This window comes from Centropristis striata, chromosome 15 (genome assembly GCF_030273125.1).
Source record: "Centropristis striata isolate RG_2023a ecotype Rhode Island chromosome 15, C.striata_1.0, whole genome shotgun sequence".
Lineage (NCBI taxonomy): Eukaryota > Metazoa > Chordata > Actinopteri > Perciformes > Serranidae > Centropristis > Centropristis striata.
The window spans coordinates 7,040,859-7,061,798 of NC_081531.1; the positions used below are offsets into that span (position 1 = coordinate 7,040,859).

General features: G+C 35.9%; 2 protein-coding genes across 2 annotated transcripts in view; one reads left to right on the forward strand and one right to left on the reverse strand.

Annotated features, from left to right (window-relative positions):
* Positions 1–2,060, forward strand: part of b3gat1b (beta-1,3-glucuronyltransferase 1 (glucuronosyltransferase P) b) — a 46,271-nt gene extending 44,211 nt beyond the window's left edge. The window contains exon 8 of the mRNA XM_059352345.1: positions 525–2,060. The gene's annotated coding sequence lies outside the window, so the exon portion shown is untranslated. The remainder of the gene's footprint in view (positions 1–524) is intronic.
* Positions 1,628–20,557, reverse strand: LOC131987162 (beta-galactosidase-1-like protein 2). The gene is made up of 19 exons (XM_059352339.1): positions 20,508–20,557; positions 19,017–19,202; positions 18,868–18,936; positions 17,506–17,601; positions 16,120–16,228; positions 14,582–14,674; positions 14,366–14,447; positions 13,972–14,036; positions 13,304–13,388; positions 10,196–10,333; positions 9,339–9,419; positions 8,832–8,944; positions 8,588–8,734; positions 7,450–7,521; positions 7,242–7,320; positions 7,053–7,140; positions 6,856–6,967; positions 5,293–5,409; positions 1,628–2,316 (listed from the first exon to the last, which is right to left on the reverse strand). Exons 1-19 carry the CDS (start codon positions 20,522–20,524, stop codon positions 2,230–2,232), a joined length of 1,836 nt encoding a protein of 611 aa, XP_059208322.1. The 5' UTR covers positions 20,525–20,557; the 3' UTR covers positions 1,628–2,229.
* Positions 20,558–20,940: the final 383 nt, after the last annotated feature.

The following is a 20,940-nucleotide window of genomic DNA, read 5'->3' on the forward strand; positions in this document are numbered from 1 at the left end:
CTCATGTGGCTCTTTAGGCCGCCTGCAGGGGCTCCCCGTGGCTGAGACAAAAAAAATGATATACATATTTTTACATTAAAATGTTCATTTATCAATGGTGTAGACCAAAAGCTATTTGTATTCCTCAATTGTGAAAATGTATAGCCTTTTTACAGCATATTAAAAAAGTTTTGACATTTAAGTCAACTAAAATGTGCTTCATAGCTTACGAAAGTCTCCGGCTCGGCGCCTTAACCTTTAAGTTTTGCCAACTTTGAGTTTAGTTTTGAGTTCCCCGAGATAGACTAGTTTTCAAAATCATATTAATAAATGCTCAATATGACTATTAATAATTTTGGTAGGCTAATTTAGACTTATTAGGCTGTTTAATTTTCGTTTTAGGCTCAATATAAGGTTTGCGGCTCCATTCTGCGATTTTCTCTTTTTTTTTGTGGCTCTTTAGTTAGTAAAGGTTGCACTACAGCGTGACTATACACTCATAAAAATATTTTTTTCTAACATTGTTTCCTTGTCTGTCCATTCAGGGACATTTCTCCACTGGATTCTACTTGGATTCAAACCAACCTCAGCGCTCCTTAAAGCAATAGCCAGGGTCAAAAACACTACCACAGCACAGTACAGTACATTAAGCTGTACTTCACCACTGCTTAGAAAAGGAGCACACATCTGTCCACTCCAGGAGGCAGCACAAGCCATGTGCTTGAACAAAACCGCAGAGTATCAAAAGCACAACTGCACAAAAAACGAGCTGCTCAGAGCACTGGCTGATGTGAGACACTGGAAGAAGTTGCCAAAAGGGAGCTTTGCCCACCGAGGTCTCCTCGGAGAGCCGAGACAAAGGATGTTACGTGATTTAAACTGCAGGAAGAGATGGCACGGCGAGCAATAAAGAGCCCTCTGAGCGCAGACAACACCAGCCAGCCATCCAATCAGCATTAAATAGGGCCCTTTTGTTCTGAGGCGAGCTGGCTGTCGGGCACAGGGCTGCACAGAGGAATAAAAGGGGCCCTTGTCTTTAGTGAGTCAGCACTGACTGACAGACTGCACTGAGGGGATCTGAGCCCTCCCCACTTGTACTGTACAACACTGAGCTATTTAGATAGCAGCCTGAACCCAGCACTAATTAGGAGTCCTGTTACTCCTCAACACACATTCACACATGCTCAGCTGTCACACTGCACATGACGAGCACCAGGTCAAAGGAAAACACGGAGCAAGGATTTATTACAGTATAACAGCAATGTCCTCTCTTACAGTCATTTACTCCACGCTTTTGTTTTTTTTATTCCTGATATGCTGTAACACTACTGAGGTCGTCTCAGATCCAGTTTCCCTCGGGTCCTGTCCACTTCACAGACATCTTCATAAGCTAATTAAGAACCCGGTGGGCGAAATGAAGGTTTCTCAGCAGAATTATTTATTGTTCCGGAGTAACTCGTACCATTTTACTTGTTAGTTGTGAGCTATGCGTGTGTGTGAGTCAATGGGATATGAAGTCATTACTCTAAAAATTGGATGTGCATCCTTTCAAATAGCTGTATTACACAATCTAATTATTCCCACCATGGATGGCTGGCTTGCAAGTGATGATTTCATAGCTCATTGACTTGCTGTGGCACTGCTTACAAATGCTAATGTTCTCAGACTCTGTGATTGTTAGAAGTTTGGTTAGTTATCTATGTGTCGGGCATCTGAAACCTTGAACTTTCACTGAAAGATAAGGGTCTGATGTTGCTACAATGCTGCTTTTGTGTGTTTTTTATTTGAAAGAGCCTCAGCTCTTATCGTCTCATAAGCCTGGTTTTTCTTTTACAGGCTAACGTGTCCATTTTAATAACTGCATTCTGCAGAATATTCACACACTCAATACAAATCTAACAACAATATCAAACATAACTGCCAACCCCGAACAGAAACGATTCCCCTTTAAGTTAAAAAAAAAAAAAATCCATTTGTAAGAGAATATACTTGGTAAATCTGCTCTATGTGTAAAGAGTCACTGTAACTAAAGGTACTGTATGTATATAGCTATAAAATGCTATAAAATGCTCTCAAACAAACATGCCTCTCTTTGTTTTTCATATCGTGTGTCTGTATATGTATGAAGATTTTAAGCTATTATATCTAATAATGGAAATGATATAAACAGTCTTGATAGCCCTACATTTGTATGTTTGGACCTGATGCAATAGGCACTTTTCTTTTCTTTGTCAAAAGAGTTGATGGCAGTCACTGGATTTCTGCTGCCATGCCGAGATCAGGCGTGTCCTCAAAGTGGACCTTGTAGTCGGCCTCCTGCTCCTCAAACACAATGACCTTATTAAAAGACACAGAGACAAAGAAGACAGTTAGAGCTTTGAGACTTGATTCTGACTTGCTGCTTTTTTTTTTACATATTGTAAATGTAAAATCAAGTCCATTATAATACAGGGGGAAACATTTAAAGTAACAGTTTTAAGTATTAGAAACACATTTATTCATTTTGCAGAGAGCAAGTTGGAAAAAAAATGAAGACTGGGGACGATAATAAAGAGCAACCCGTCTGCCCAAAGGATAAAAATCTGATTCATAGCACCTCTAAAGCTCACTAATACATGTGTCATGGTTGTTTGATCCATACAAAAAATGTTACAAGAACAAGCTGCAGATATTTTTTGGGCGGACACAGTGACAACTAATGAGACAAATGATAGAATGTGCTCTTTAGTGGATTATGAGATAGTCGGCCCCTGGCAATCTCTAATTGCTTTGATCTATTTTTAGTTGTTTTGTGTCTCTTTGTGGTTGTTTTGTGTCTCTTTGTGGTTGTGTTGGGTCTATTTGTGGTTGTTTTGAGTCTCTTTGTAGTTGTTTTTAGTCTATTTGTGGTTGTTTTGTGTCTCTTTGTGGTTGTTTTGGGTCTCTTTGTGGTTGTTTTGTGTTTCTTTGTGGTTGTTTTGAGTCTCTTTGTGGTTGTTCTGAGTCTATTTGTGGTTGTTTTGGGTCTCTTTGTGGTTGTTTTGTGTTTATTTGTGGTTGTTTTGGGTCTCTTTGTGGTTGTTTTTGGAAATGTAAAATCAAGTCCATTAGAATGCAGGTAGAAAACATTTAAAGTAACAGTTTTAAGTATTAGAAACACATTTGTTCATTTTGCAGAGAGCAAGTTGGAAAAATTTATACTACTCTCATGTTTGAACGCGTAGTTGTTTTGGGTGTCTCTGTGGTTGTTTTGAGTCTCTTTGTGGTTGTTTTGTGTCTCTTTGTGGTTGTTTGGGGCCTCTTTGTGGTTGTTTTGTGTCTCTTAGTGGTTGTTTTGAGTCTCTTTGTGGTTGTTTTGTGTTTATTTGTGGTTGTTTTGGGTCTCTTTGTGGTTGTTTTTGTAAATGTAAAATCAAGTCCATTATAATGCAGGTAGAAAACATTTAAAGTAACAGTTTTAAGTATTAGAAACACATTTGTTCATTTTGCAGAGAGCAAGTTAGAAAAATTGATACGACTCTCATGTTTGAAAGCTAAAAAGGAAGCTAGAGCCAGTGGCCAGTTAGCTTCACAGAGCAAGAAGACTGGGAACGATCATAAAGAGCAACCCGTCTCTGTCCCGAGGTCTCCAAAGGCTCTCAAATCTGATTTATAGCACCTCTAAAGCTCACTAATACATGCGCAATGTTTGTTTGATCCATACAAAAATGTTACAAGAACAAGCTGCAAATATTTTTTGGGCAGACACAGTGACAACTAATGAGACAATGATGTAATGTGCTCTTTAGTGAACTTTGAAGGCATGGGTGGATTATGAGACAGTGGGCGCCTGGCAATCTCTAAGTGCTTTGATCTATTTTTAGTTGTTTTGTTTCTATTTATTGTTGTTTTGGGTCTCTTTGTGGTTGTTTTGTGTCTCTTTGTAGTTGTTTTGTGTATCTTTGTCGTTGTTTTGCCCTTTTTCACAGTGACATGTATTGTGTTAACTAGTGAGCTTTAGAGGCATGGGCGTATTTTTTTGTGACAAGCATCAGATATGCAAAAGCCCCCACCACCCCTCCTAAACAGGACCAACACAGAGACTTTATAGTTGTTTAGTCTCTTTCAGATGTTATTTTATGTCTCTTTATAGTCATTATTTTTCTCTCGTTGCTTTGTGTGCCATTGTGGTAATTTTTTGTCTCGTTCTAGTCAAGTCTCTGTGAGTGTGAGTCTCTCTGTGGTCATTCTGTGTCTCTTTGTAGTCGGGCTGTTTCTCTTTTGTTGTTTTGTGTCTCTGTGTAATCATTTTGTATTTCTTTGTGGTTGTTCTGGTTGGTATGTGTCTTGTTGACATGTAGGCCGCTCAGTAATCCTGGGACTGTTAGGAAGGTTTTGTTACCAGACGGATCAAGGCTAGCTGTTTGTTCCTGTTTCTAGTCTTTCTGCTAAGTTAACCCTCTGGAGTCCACGAAAGCGCCGGAGCACGACTTCTTCAAGACGTCATGACGTAAAAACGAAGCAGCATCGAGCCCTGCTGTCTGCTTTTTTCTAAAGTTTTGGCTTTTCCAGAAGTTTCCATGTCTCATTTAGTGCGTCAACTCTTTTTAGCAAAAGTAAAAATCACCACGACCAAATGTAACATGATTTTAGTTTTACTCAGCTTTTTTTTTATTTTGCAGTGTGCGTTTCAACATTTTTAATGCAATCTTTTTTGTTTACTGTTTTTTGTGTGTTTTTAGTATTATTTTGTGGCGGGTTTTGTGTTTTTTGTTATTTTTGTGTTTTTCCTGTGTTTTCTGTAATTTTTTTTGTGTGTTCTGTGTGTTTTTTGTAATTTTTTGGTGTGTTTTTGTGTGTTTCTTGTGTGTTTCTTTTGTGTGTGTGTGTGTGTGTGTGTGTGTGTGTGTGTGTGTGTGTGTGTTTCTTTTTGTTTTTTGTAATTTTGTGTATGTTTTTTGTAATTTTGTGTATGTTTTTGTTTTTTTATGTGTGTTTTTTGTATTTTGTGTGTGTGTGTGTGTGTGTGTGTGTGTGTGTGTTTATGTGTTTTTTTGTGTTTCAAAATGTTGATCCAGTAGTTCAAAATGACAAAATAATAATCAGCTGAGTTTTTGCTGAAAAAGATGACACCAGCATGGCATGATAATCATTATTTAAGTTGCATATACAGGCAGAATGAAAAAGTAAAAAACCAACAAAATAGCCCCAAACTCCATAGAGTTAAGATAACTATAGCTATAAGTACAGCAGAGTGGAATCAATCTTGTCCTGCAAGAACAGCAGGGAAGAAAACTGTATTTCAAAGATGTCAAGCCATTCTGCTAACACCTGCTGTTGTGTGCACAGCTTTACCTGGTTGATTCCACTGTTGAGGAAGGGCCCGGGGAGGTAGAGAGCCTGCTGGGGGCCAATTGTCCAGTAGCGCCCCAGATTCAGCCCATTGATAAAGACAACACCTTTCTCCCAGCCCTGTTGATTCAAACACATTTTTGGGGGGTTTTCACAATGCAGACATAAAGCTGTCTTATACAAACACATGTACAAAAATGCACATAGCATAAAAAAAGTTTCACGAATGTCGCTCTACATACATCTGGTATAATTGATACGATTAGCTCAGAGCTACGTACAGATAGTACAGTTATGATAGACATTCGTAGCGCCCAATAAACGGCTCTGGAGGACCATAAACCACGCCTCCTCTACGGAAAAATGAATAGGTGGTCTCCAGACTCAACATGGTCTCACAGGAATCCGTGGAATAGCCACGGAATCACTCAAATTTCCGTGAAACTGACACGGATTTCACTACAATGCAAGTTAATGACAGTCATATCCCGTGGCTATTCCAACATACAAAGTGATTATGTACATTCACTGAGTGAATATTTAGAAAATAAAACCTATATTTCTCTCTAGAAATGTGATCAAAATCCATTTTTATGCAGAAACTAAGTCAAAATATTATTTTTTTTCACTAAAATTGAGAGAACTGTCCGCCACGTTTTTTGTTCTGACCGCCGGGACCTTGAAAGTCACGTGACTTAGAACAAACCAATAGGAACAAATATCCATGGAATAGCCACGGGATATGACTGTCATTAACTTGCAATGTAGCGAAATCTGTGTCAGTTTCACGGAAATTTGAGTGATTCCATGGTTATTCCACGGATTTTGAGTTAAGCAAATCCGTGGCTATTTCACGGATTCCTGTGAGACCAGGTTCCCAGACTATATCTCATTTGTGATATAGTTTGGCATCAGCCAGGCTAAAGCTAACCACTAACTTCTGCTGTTTGTAGCTGCTGTGAGCTAGTTAGCTCAGTTAGCCATGTATAGTGTTTACAATGCTAGCTCAGGAGCTTTGGACCAATGACAGGAGGAGGTTTCCAGGCCTGGGATGGGGGAGAATGTTTGCAGGGACCATCTCGGTGGAAGCTCAGAGGAAAACTAGCTTTAAGACATTGGCGAGAGCTGCACCAAATGTAACTATGTTGCACTGGTTTGACGTTTTGCTGTGTTAGCAAAGCTGCAGAATAGCATTTAATCATGTGTAATGGAGGCGTAACAATGCTTGTGTACAGCTGATTTACGACAGCAGTGTAGAATTGAATTGCACGCTTAAATGTATGGGTGCTAACTTTGAATAAAAAGCAATTCTACATAATGTTGCTTTAAACCAGGGGTCTCAAACTCGCGGCCCGCGGGCCAATTGCGGCCCTCGTGACAATATTTTGTGGCCAATTGTCCAGTAGCGCCCCAGATTCAGCCCATTGATAAACACAACACCTTTCTCCCAGCCCTGTTGAGTCAATCACATTTTTGGGGGGTTCACAATGCAGACATAAAGCTGTCTTATACAAACACATGTACAAAAATGCACATAGCAAAAAAAACAAGTTTCACTGAACTTACTGGCAGCTTTACAAATGTGTCACTCGGATATCCGTATGCAAACAGCCTCCCCATGAAAAATCCAGGGAAGCTGGGTGTGTTAGGCGGACCCTTCCAAGGTGCCCGATAAAGACTGAAATAAAGAATTCATTTAAAATACAGTATTCTGTATAATAAAAGTGATATGTGATGCTTTCTATTGAATAAAGCGTACAAACCTATCAATAAAGCTGGGTTTCATATCCAGGCTGTATATTGTAAAATCTCGCAAGGGGATACTGTTTAATGAAATGTCTCCCACAAGGCCTGCAGGAACACAATCAAACATGGCTTATACAATACCCACTGAGTGCTTGAGTGATTTTATAGCAGACATAACAGAGAACTGCATATTGTCTGTCCATCACCTTTATGTTGTTTGTCAAGGTCCCGTCCCTGGTGAACTCGTCCACAGTTTTCGACCAATAAACTCAAGGTACGTGGTCCCTGCAGGGATTGATTGCTTTTATGTCTTTTGTACATTTTAACAGCCAACACTTGAGAATCCATCACATCTGAAAACAGTGAATGACATTTATTAGACATTTGCATTTATTGTCCAACTTGATGCCATACCTTACCATCAGGAACGGCCAGCTCCAGGGTTTTGCGCTTAAAAAGGCCAATGTAGCTTCTGTTTACAAAAACCTAGGAAGAAAAATATCAGTGTCAGATAAATTATATATTATAGTACATAACACACACACACACGCTTCACTTGAAAATCATATCTGACAGGTAGTTTTAGGGTCTACCAGCTATCACCCAGGCGGCAACCTCCGGGTCTGAGCAGGGAGGCAAACCAGGAAGTGTCTTAAGCTGCATTCTACTGAAAATTCCAGCAGGGGGCGCTGAGTTTGGCTGCAAAATCATTTCTTTCCATTAATTTCAATGCAAAATGAGAAAACTTCTCACTTGATTTATTAACTAGGATTTTTTTTTTGGGACACTATGGTCTCAATGGCTAGTAAAAAAATCTTCAAGACAATTGAGGTTAATAATTCAAATAATCACCCCATTTAGAAGAAAATGGATGATAAAGAATCGTATGATTTGGGGCGGGTCTACCTTTGATTGACAGGTCACTAACAAGGCGAGCCGTCATCAGGAGAGAAGTAGAACAATGTGCTCTGGACGATCGTAAACCACGTCTCCTCTACGGAAAAATGAATAGGTGTTTGTCTTTTTTTTTATATATAATTTTGTGTCTTTTTTTAATAATTTTGTGTCTTTTTTGGTAATTTTGTGTGTTTTTTTAGGTAATTTTGTGTCTTTTTTTGGTAATTTTGTATCTTTTTTGGTCATTTTGTGTCTCTTTTTTGGTCATTTTGTGTCTTTTTTTGGTCATTTTGTGTCTTTTTTTAAGTAATTTAGTTTTTTTCTGTCATTTTGTGTCTTTTTTTGGTCATTTTGATACTGCCTCCAGGGGCCCCCAGGTAATTTGAGTTTGAAACCCCTGCTTTAAACAACAACATAATCAGTGAGCTTACTCAGTGCTAGTAGCGCTATCTTTTACTTTTGGACAGAGCAAGGTGACCTGTTTCCCCTTTGACCATTTGTTATGCTAAGCTGACTGGCTGCTGGCTCTATAGTTTCACATTTTGTGTCCATACATATGTGACAAATACAAACTGTTCCTTTAAGTTTAAAGTCAGCAACTACAAACACGTCACAAATAATAACATACATGTCATAATGTAGAATGAGGACTCACTAGGGCCCGGTCTCTGACATTATCTCCAGACTTTAATAGTCCTCCACTGGTGATGGTGGTCTCATACAGTGTGTATCCGTAGGACTGGCCGTTCCCGTTGTTCACAGGCAGGTTCTCCATGCTTACTGGCATGTATGACTTAAATGGCTGCAGGAATTTGAAAATAAGTAAATTGATGTTCTGGATTGAAAAGCAACATTCTTTTCATTGCACATATAGGCAACAGATCTTACATATCACATACTCCCTCAGTGAAGCTCAAGGCATCCCATAATGACAGGTGCATATACATGATAGCTGGTTCATACGTCTCCCTGTAATGCAGGGCTGGCATATCAAGGAAACTGTCTTCTGCTGCTGAGAAAAGGTCAAAGACAACATCAAAAAAAGAGTTTAGTCACAAAATGATTTTAAAAAAAAACACAAAATGACTAAAAAGAGACACAAAGAGACAGAAATTAACTAAAAATACACAAAATTACCCAAAAAAAGACACAAAATGACTAAAAAAAGACACAAAAAGACACAAAATGACTAAAAAGAGACACAGACAGAAATTAACTAAAAATACACAAAATTACACAAAAAATTACACAAAATGACTAAAAAAAGACACAAAAAGACACAAAATGACTAAAAAGAGACACAAAGAGACAGAAATTAACTAAAAATACACAAAATTACTAAAAAAAAGACACAAAATGATTTTGTGTGATCATATACACTATTAAAAAGTGGGTGTTTAACTTACTGTTGTATCGGGAGAATAAATCCCTCAGGAGATGGTACTTCAGAGTGTACTCCCCAGCTTCAGACAGGGGAGCATCATAATCTGAAAAACATCAGAGTGTCATTTAGATTGACTACCAATTAATTTGAAACCCATAGATATACTTTTACATTATAGCAATGACAATAGGAAAATTCAACACTTAATTCATTTGATTATTTTAATGGCGAAATTCCACATTCACAAGGCCACATTTTCCAAAGGTCGACCCTTCTTTCCTGCTTTTGAAATTGAATTTAATAACTACCTTGATTGTATTAAAACAATTGATAATAACAAATGTATACATACTCTTAATATAATTCAAGAAATATTTGGAGAAATGTTATATGTCATGCCTTTTTCTTTCTTTCTTTCTTTTTTTAATTTTTCTATTTTTTTTTTACCCTTTTAATTTTAATTATTATTATGATTATGATTATTATTTTATTGTTATTATTATTATTATTATTATTATTATTATTATTTTTAATAATTTCTTCTGTTTAATTTACACCTGTACTGACTTATGCACTTCATTCACTTTGTCTCATATTTATTTATTTTCAAATTTTGTGATGCCAGACTTTGTTTGTTCCATCCAACATGAATGTTCTGACTGTATTTGAATTTCTCAATAAAGTTTAAAAAAAATAAATTAAAAAATGTAGATTGACGATCGTCTGCTGCCACCTGCTGGGTGCTAAAGTCAATGCCGCTCTGTGGACACTCCAGCTCTGACATGGCAACATCATTTTAATAACATCTTTGTGAATTTGCATGAAAGACGCTGCTAATTTGTTTGTGTTGGAGGTTATGATAGAGAGAAACCAACCGACCGTAGCTGGGCACCAGGGCTCTGTAGGAGGGATCCGCCAGGGCTCCGCTCATGAAGCCAAAACTGGAGCCTCCGTGGAACATGTAGAGGTTGACGGACATGCCTCGCCTCAGGATTTCTCTCAGGGTGGACACCATATCTGGCAACAAGTACACCACATTCACACTGTTTAACAAAACGACTCTTTAAAAACATAAATGTCTCCACAAAAGAGAAATCGCAATATAGTTTTTAACTCTATGGAGTCTTTTTGGGCTATTTTGTCCATTTTTTAATCCTTTTCATCATTACATGCCATGTTCTATTGTAGTGTCTTCTTTGGTCATTTTGTGTCTTTTTTTAGTCATTTTGTGTCGGTTTTTTTGGTTATTTTGTGTATTTTTGGTAATTTTGTGTATTTTTGGTCAATTTCTGTCTCTTTGTGTCTTTTTTTAGTCATTTTGAGCCTGCTTCAGTAATTTTGTGTCTTTATTTGGTCATTTTCTGTCTTTTTGTGTCTGTTTTTAGTAATTTTGTGTCTTTTTTTGTAATTTTGTGTAATTTTGTGTCTTTTTTGTCAATTTGTGTCCTTTTTTTGGTCATTTTGTGTATTTTGGTTAATTTCTGTCTCTTTTTAGTCGTTTTGTGTCTTTTTTTAGTCATTTTGTGTCTTTTTTTGTCATATTGTGTCTTTTTCTTGTCATTTTGTGTCTTTTTTGGTCATTTTGTGTATTTTTGGTCAATTTCTGTCTCTTTGTGTCTTTTTTTCGTCATTTTGTGTCTTTTTTAGTCATTTTCTGTCTTTTTTGGTCATTTTCTGTCTTTTTGTGTCTGTTTTTTGTCATTTTGTGTATTTTTTAGTCATTTTCTGTCTTTTTTGATCATTTTCTGTCTTTTCTGCTTTGTTTTTACATCTGGATGTGATGAAGAAGTCATGCTTTGGAGCTTTTGGCTAAATCGATCTTTTTGACCCTCTCCAGACCAAGGTTATAATAGTTTTGGATTTTTCATTAGTTTTAGTTTTTACTTTTGTTGTGATTTTTTGTTTTCAAATTCAGTTAGTTTTAATTAGTTTTTAGAGTGAGTTTGCTAGTTTTAATTTGTTTCTATTTTTGGAAAATGCTTAGTTTTAGTTTAGTTTTTATTAGTTTTAGTGTTAGTTTTAGTTTTTTTGTAATGGGCTATTTGTTGGATGCGAGATTCAAAAAAGTCACAATAAATGTTTCCTTTATTTCCTTTGTCTGATCCATCTCAGCCCCAATAAGTTTATTAAGTCATAAAACCAGATAGATGAAATAGATTTCATATCAACCAAAAAGATTTACGTATGAAAAAAGTTAACAAAGACAAAAACGAAGGACATTTTCACTATGATTTTTAGTTAATTAAAAAACACCTTTTTTTTGTTCTTATTTTTATTTCAGTTAACGAAAATGTTTTTTCAATTCTAGTTTTCGTTATTTCGTTAGTTTTCGTTAACTATAATAACCTTGCTCCAGACCTCTTCATCAGAGGCTACAATTCTAAAACAGGCTGACTTTCACATTTGCATTTGTTTTTTTAGCACGTAGCTGCTGTTCCTCATGCAAAAAGCAAAAGCGGGAGGTAAATAGATATCATGCAAACTATGGTGTGAGAGAGAAATAATTTGTTTAAAAATATTCCTGGTGGGCAAGTCAAAAAGAAGTCAATGTCCCACCGTATGACAGAGGACTGACTGTCTGTTTAAATGAATATGAGAAACTGAAAACAGCCTTATATTAACCAGTTCTGTTTTGTGCAGAATCAAGATTTACCAGTATGTGTTTCCCACGGTTGATATCACAACTGCTGCAGAAAATATGCAGAAGATGCATAATATGCAGGAATTGTTGCTTGCAGAGGATTCAAACTTCCTCCCAAACTCCTCAAAAAAAGTGAAAGCAAACTGCAGATTCACTCGTTTTTGAATGGGCGTAGAGGTTTTGCATTTTTGCCTCGCTCTATTTGTGGTTTTAAGGTGCTGTGCCTGATATTTCCATAGCCCCTTTGCATTATATTCTCCAGATAATTCCATTAATCCTATTAAACCACTGAATATATGTGATATTTCAGTTGAGATTTATTGGGATTTTTGTATCCAAACTCTCAAAAGCCAAAGAGCTAAAGTGAATAATGCAAACTGTGATTTGTTTTTTTACTTTTGCACTGAAGTTGTGACTCTTCCAAATCTTCTCAACCCTAAAACTAAGCCCTTCTTTTCTTTTGTTAACATTTATTCAGCAATGGTCTGGTAGCATCAATGTATACCTAAAGGCCAATTGAGGAAAATGGTTCAATGCAATAAAGGTAAAAGAAGATCATGCAGTAAACACATCCAATAATCCAAGAATCCATACTGGTATTTAAGAAAACAGAAAATTTAACTTGCTTCCAAACTTTTGGCCTGTAGTGTATATTTTTCTATTTTAATATGTAGTTAATGGTGAGGAAACAGGAAATGAGGGAAGAGAGAAAGCGGTTTGTCGTGCAACAACGAACAATAAATTGCTGCAGTTATATGATATGTGCATTAACCATTCAGCTACCAGGGTGCATTACCCCATTAGCTTACATTAGGGCCAAATTATGCAGTATAATAATAATAATAATAATAATAATTATTATTATTATTATTTTATATTATTATTATTATTATTATTATTATTATTATTATTATTATTATTATAACCCAACATTTAGGGCATAATAATAATAATAATAATAATAATAATAATAATAATAATAATAATAATAATAATTATATAAAATAATAATAATAATAATTATTATTATTATTCATTTTATTTATGGGCACCTTTCTGAACACTCAAGGTCACTTTACAAAATCAACAATAAAACACTCAGTCCATCAAACAAGCAGTCATAAAAGCAGGCCATTAAACTACATACAAATACTAATAAAACGACATAATAGCAATACTACTGATAATAACAAAGAGAAACATGGGGTCATTTAAGTGAAAACAAAATTTTCCCATCAGCCAACAATCTGTCCAGGGTTAGTCCAGGCTAGTTAAGAAGTAAACGCATATAGGAAGTTGTCTTTTTCAACTATAAAGCCAGTGAAAACAAGGAGAACCTTGTTTACCTTCAGGGGGAAGAACATGGTGGAGGTCACCCCAGACGTCGTACCAGCCGGTCCAGTAGTCCATCACCATGGTGGGGCTGTTGGGCTGACAAACAGCACAGAAAAGGCCCACACTATTAGCTAACTGCTGGGTGTTTTATTCACTGTTTCCTTGATGTCTTTACAACCAGACAATGGCATGATGTTAACCCTTTAGAGTCTATTTTGTCCATTTTTTAAATACTTTTCATTCTGTCACTTGGGGAAAAAAATGTGTAACATGCATATTTAACATATTTAACATCACTATCATACTTTAATTTTTTTTTGCACAATCTCATTTATGTAACCTGATACATTTTTTTCCACTTTGACTTACTGGATTAACATTTTGAACCCAAAAGAAACCAAAAAACAACAAACATTAAAATCTGATTTTAAAAAAATATGTTTTTTCCCCTTTGGAAACAATATGCAAATGCAAATATAACATATAAGTTCTTTATTTTCATGCTAAATATATTTGACCTTATCTCTATTTTACTTGGGTTATCATCATTAAACAAAACCTGGAGTTCCAAGCCAGAACTTTAGAGGGAAGGTGACGGCGTCGCCACGTTTTTTATGTTGTGACGTCATGAAGAAGTAATGATTTCACTTACTCAAGAGGATTAAGGTAAGATACACACCTGGATAGCAATCAGATCTTGGATGTCTCTTTGATTCAGCTTCTGCAGCTTCACTGATCTGATGGCTACAAGATGGGAAATCACAAGGTGAGCTGCATGCACTGCAAAAAAGCCAACTTGTATTTTTTGGCCTAAAACAGTGATTTAATTTGGTAAAACTTGGAAATATAAATTACTGACATTTAGGGCAATAATGTAAGTTAGCACAACAAAGGAAGCCAGTTGTCTGCTCAAAAACAAGTTGGTGAGTTGTTGTTACTTATATCTTTAAGTTGGGGTTCAAAACAAGGGACAATAGTTCTGCTAACTCTTATTTCTTTGTTGTGAAACCCAACTTTTCTTTTTTTGCAGTGTGTATGTGTTTGAATGTGTGTATTAAAAAAAAAGACTTAACCTCCATCCACACCGCCCAGCTTTAATGTGTTGTGGTTGTCTGATGTGAGCAGGAGCTCGCTGATCCCTCTGGACTCTAAGGCCTTTCAAAATAAAACACAATGTCACAACAGCAGTTTTTAATGTCATCCATTTGATCTGTTCTGTTGATATAAATCTCTTTTTTGTATGTTTAGTTTTAATGTGATGTTCTATTAAAGCAAGCCTATCACTTTACCTCTTTAATGAAAAGCATGTAACTTTCATCCTGTGCAAAGGATCCATAGCCGTTTTCCACCTGCACTGCAATAATGGGACCTCCTTTCTTGAACTGAAAAAAAAAAAAAAAAAAAAAATACATATATGGGTCAGTGACAAATAAGGGATGGCAAGATGTCAAATGGTGTAACCACAAAAGAATGATAAATATAAAATACTTTATCCACCTACAGTGTATTTAAGCGGACTTATACATATAATTACTTCATTTTAAAAACATATTTCTGAGTATTTTTACATTTACACATTTCATCAATATTGACCAGAACATATTCTTAAAACAACCGTTTTTTCTAAAGTTTTGACAAATTATGTAAAATGTTTAATATACCATAATGTTGCAATGTAAACATGGATTGTATTTTTTTCTCATTTAAGTTCACATTTATTTTCCTGTATATAAGCAGGTTTTTATGGAAAAAACTGAATGGTTACACCATTAACATGGTTTAGATCACGTCATTATATATATATACACTGTAATAAATTATTTTGTAGTCATTTCATTTTACTTAATGTATTTGATAAAATGTATTAAATATAAATGTGTCCTTGATTTTGAGGCAGTTGTTTAAGTAACTGTAATATAAAAATGTTTGAGATAGAATCTACTTATTTTGATCACATTAAATATAATCTTTATGTGTATGTCATTCTAAATCAAGAGAATTTTGAATGAATCCAACACAATAGAATGAGTCCGTTTTTAATTGACAGGCACTTCCTGTTAAGTTGTTATTAACTCAACTTGTAACGTAGTTAGATTTAATTAACCTCCTGTGACCCTGCGTCCTCATATCTGGACATTTCATTTTAGGTTTTCTGGACCTTAATACTTAATTCTGCTTAACTATGACCTGTTGTCCTTAGTATTTCACACTCTACAAAAAGCACCAATCAGTGTAAAAATCAGATGGCAGCATCTTGGTAAAGTCAATCAGCAGCTTTACCCCCCAAAAAAGTGGACCAGGTACAAAAGCTGATCAGATTTTATCGTTAAAACTTGTTTTTTTGAGCTTAATAATGTTTGTAGTTTGATATTCTGTGCAAGTTTGACTATTTTTAGCAATAGCAACAAGCTATGACACTGCTAATCAGGAAGTACTCATTTGAGAACGAATAGACTTTTACTATCGTTCTTTAAGTAAGAGGGTGTAAATGTAAGGAAATAAACAGTTTTATACACTGGCGAATTAATTGTGTTATACAGTAAAATTAACCCTTTTTTTTTTTTCAAAAACTACTTCCTGTTCAAAGACGATGCTTAGTTTTTGTACTAATCAGATCCTACTGATCCAAAATATCTAGGAGAAACTAACAACACATGCCAAACAAAAGCTTGGGTCTCAGGAGGTTAATATTGTGCATGCAATCTGTTGCCTCAATTTTATTGAGTAGCTATTGTTTATCTTTTATTACAGTGTATATATAATTTTAAAGAAGACAAGTCAAATGAAATGGAGCAACTTGTTTTCAGCTTTAGTGACAGTAAGTGACCTGCAGTGGAACCACTTTTGGTATCAGTTTGTCAAAGAAAGTATTGACAGCCTCAGTGAAGCCTGGGTACGTGGTCCTCAGTCTCATGCTGCCATCACGGAGAAGCCAGCTGCAAGAGACAGAAAACATCATGCTACGTTAGGATTAAAACCACAGGGCTGCAAGCACAACAGGGCCATAGAAAGTCTAAAACACTGGACAAAGCTTTATTTACTGGGCAAGTGTTCCCTTGTGACAAAATGTGACTTTTCACCATAATTTCAGTCAACAGAAACGTGGCACTTTGTGGTTCAGATCAAGTTTATGTTGATTTTATGATGTAAAGTTAAATTAATTCAACTCTTGAACTCCTCAGCTGACTTTGTGTCTTTCAGAGTGCTTTCAGTAGCAGACTCAGTTGTAGAGCTACAGTGAAAACACTGTTATTGTATGAAACTAGACTAAAAGGAAGCCACTTGTAGCAGCCATGATATCTTGTCAGGAACGGGCTAAAAATGCTCCAAAGTTACAGGAAATATTGCTGAGGAAAAACTGGCATGCACATTTTCACAGGGATCCCTTGTTGTTTTACCTCTGGATATCTAATAATAATACACACACACACACATCATGAAATCTTTGGCTATTATGTCTGTTAAAAAATCTGTTAAAAATCTTCACCATGCCATGTTGGTATCAGTTTTTTCAGCGTTACCTCACCTATATGTCCTGATAATTATTTTTAAACTTTGACTTAATTTGAAGTCAAAAGAAACTAAGGAAACATAAAATCTGATCTTGAAAATTATGTTTCTTTTATGCTACTTTTATACATATGCATAAAATATGGATGCTACATGCAATACTGCATACACTTTTCCTCAAATAGTTATAAGTAAATAATACGAGCACTGCAAAAAAGGGTTGTCTAAAAACAAGATAAAAACACTAAATCTGAGGGAAATGATCTTGCTGCATGGACAGATAATTTCACTTGACAAGATTTCTTAAATTAAGATTATTAAATCTAGAAATAAGCATGTTGTACACTCAAAATTAACTCTTAAAACAAGACAAATTAAAGCTGCAAGCAGCGATGAACTGGCCTAAGCAGAGTGACCTGACAATTATTTGTTTCTTACCAAGATAGAAAAAAACTTTAGTTTTACTTTAATTTATCTTGTTGTTTCTTATTTTAAATGTTTAACATGCTTATTTCTAGATTTAATAATCTTAATTAAAGAAATCTTGTCATGTTAAATTATCTGTCCATGCAGCAAGATCATTTCCCTCAGATTTAGTGTTTTTATCTTGTTTTCAGACACCCTTTTTTGCAGTGTGGATGCTACATGCAATACTGCATACACTTTTCCTCAAATAGTTATAAGTAAATAATACGAGCACTACCTTGGAAGTCCTCCTAAATCCAGCTCAGAGGAAATGTAGGGCCCTGGACGTAAAATCACCCACAGCTCCAATTCAGCAGCAAGATTGATATAGGCCCTGAAACCCAGACAGAGAAGACAATGAACAAGCATTTTATATCTGCACAAACACAAAAATTTTGACCCCAGATGAGCCCCCATATCTGGTGGTTTGAGAGTGTGAAATGTGCCTGGCAACAACAGCAGCAGGCTGAGGCGTCACATCCCTCCTCGCTTATCGCTGCTGTGTCCTTAATTGCTTGATAAGCTGCTGTTGTCGGGGAGATGCTGCTGTTGTCAGGTGGGACCTCTCTGCCTCTAGCGTCTCCCCTGAGCGCCGGAGCTTAGACAATGAGAAGAGTATTCCCAACGCACCTTAGAGCAGCTAGGAAGTGGTGCAAGGTGTGTTTGTTCTTATTATGGACTTGTGTATGCTGCATTTTTTGGTTTAATGAGAGCAAACACTGCAAAAAAGGGGTGTTTAAACAGGATAAAAACACTAAATCTGAGGGAAATTATCTTGCTGCATGGACGGATAATTTCACTTGACAATATTTCTTGAATTAAGATTATTAAATCTAGAAATAAGCATGTTGAACGCTAAAAATAAGAAATTAACTCTTAAAACAAGATAAATTATCTAACACTTCTAAATCTAAAGTTTGTACATTTTTGTCTTTTTTGGTCATTTTGTGACCAAGAGAAGATGAAAAAAGACAAAATGACCAAAAAAAAGACAGAAAAAAGACCAAAGAAGGACACTAAAAAGACACAAATAAGACACAAACAAAACACAAACAAGACAAAAAAAGACACAAAAAAGACAGAAAAAGAAAACAAAACACACACAGTGTACTCTGCTCAGGCCAGTTCATCGCTGCTTGCAGCTTTAATTTTATCTCTTTTGTAAAATTTTTGTCTTTGGTCATTTTGTGACCAAAAGAAGATTTAAAAAGACACAAAATGACCAAAAAAACACACAAAAAAGGCTAAAAAGGGACACTAAAAAGACACCAAAAAGGCAAAAAAATGACACAAATTAGACAAAAAAGACAGAAAAAAGTTCAAGTTCATCATTTAATTTATCTTGTTTTAAGAGTCAATTTCCTATTTTAAGCTTACAACATGCTTATTTCTAGATTTAATAATATTAATTTAACAAATCCTGTCAAGTGAAATCATCTGTCCATGCAGCAAGATAATTCCCCTCAGATTTAGTGTTTTTATCTTGTTCTAGACCCCTTTTTTTCAGTGAAGGCTGCACTCTTAAAGCAATTACCTGAATGGTGATTAATCATGACTGTGTTTTGTATTCAGGTCAAGCTAGATTCCCACTCCTCCTTACTCTAAATCCAGCTGTGTGTGGAAGTTGAAAGCCCCTCTCTCTGGCTGGTGCAGACTCCACGGCACGTACCTGCAGGAGTGCAGCAAGTTAACAATCCAGCAGTGACCCGTTTTAAGAAATGGAACACTTTCACAGTATAGTTTTCCTACGTAGTGAGCGTGTTGATGCCACAGGCCTTCATCTTCTTCAGGCGGTCCCTCCAGTAGGCCCTCGGCACACGGAAATAATGGATGGACCCCCCGAGGATGCGGAAGGGCTCTCCCTCCAGGGTGAACTGGGTCTGGTTGGTCCTCAGACCCACCTTCCTGCTGATTCTCCGTCCCCCTGCTGCCATGCTGGAAGAGGAGTTTATTTGTGTCACACTCCCATAATATAGCAGCACATATAGGCTATTGTGCTTGAACAGACCACATGACAGGCTCGGTAGGAATTTGCAGACGTCTTGTGTCAGCAACTACAGCCACAAAGGAGCAGGGACGTATTTGAATTGATGCAAAATTGAAAGAAGTCATGGAAAAAATTATTAGACCTGCCTTGTTTTCTCCTTGATTACTTGTTCATTTTAATGCCTGGTGCAACTAAAGGTACATTTATTTGGACAAATATAACGATAACAACAAAAATAGCTCATAAGAGTTTCATTTCAGAGCTGATATCTAGACATTTCCCATGGTTTTCTTGATAATGTTTTTAGTTATTATCAAGAAAACTGGAAAATTGCTAGATATCAGCCCCTATATTACACTATTATGAGCTATTTTTGTTGTTATTGTTATATTTGTCCAAGCATGAAATGTACCTTTAGTTGTCCCAGGCATTAAAATGAACAAGAAACTGAAGAAAATAATTTTTTACATGACTGTACATCAACAGATGTGTTTAGCACTACATATTAATCTTTTAAAATGTTATATATATACTTTTTCAATTGATGTATTATCCTATAACCCCATATTCTGCAGTTAAAGTCAATCTACATATTTTGTATGAACAATATCGCTACTAAATTGTGAGGTACAGTAAAAGTGTTTCAGTATTAGCACCAAAATAAGATTTATATAGAGGCTAATATAAAGTAGACTGTAGTATTACAATGTGTCTCAAACCATATCCATACAGCACTTGCAGTATTAAAGTTTGAAGTTTTTTCTATTTTGCACAATAAGACAAAGAAAAGGATAAAGAGGTAACAAAAGGAAGGTGCAAGGTAGCAGCAAGAAACGTATACACCTATATTAAAATTCACAAGTTAAATTAAAAACAAGTAATTATGAAATAGAAAAGAATAGAATAGGAAAAAAATGCATTGCTTTCTTTATTCAGCATATCACTTATGCATTGTTATATGGCACTGCATTTGGTACAAGTAGCCTCAAAGTAGCTCTTACTGAGACTAATAATACAACTCCAATTCGAAAAAAGTTGCGTAAAATAAAAATAAGAAAAAACCGAATGCATCCAATGCATTCCGAGCTGAGTACGGTAATATTAATTTTTTTTTAAACAAACGTTTCCAGCATAAGATATCTTGTATTTGTACTCCATTCAATTGGACTTCCAAAAATTTGGTAAATAATTTCTCTGTCTTTTTAACAGCGTCAAAACTTTTTGGGTGAAATGGGTTTCAAAACTTTACTTACCCGAGATATCTGTACATGATTACGCCAACAATGCACAGGCAAATAAGTGCATATTTCCTTTTGTGCGCCTGTCTTATCCTCAACACAACCATCGGTAAGATGTGAGATCTCCTCCTGTGACATGCAGCAGTCCGGCCGAGCTCCCAGCAGCATCTGAGCTCACATCAACTCATGATGTTGGCGTGAGGAGCGCAGCGCCTCGAGGGAGTGACCCGGCAGCAGGGAGTCACACCTCGGTCTGTCTGATGATACAGGTGAGGATGACATCATCAGTACGCCCAATATAAATATTACAAGGCAATTATTATTATTATAAACAATTATAGTCTTAATAGTTATATTGGTTCAAAAAACAAACTTTTTTTTAGAAAAAGGTTTGTGTTGTGTTAATAAATAGTGTATTTTTATTATTATGTCAGATTATCAAATAAAA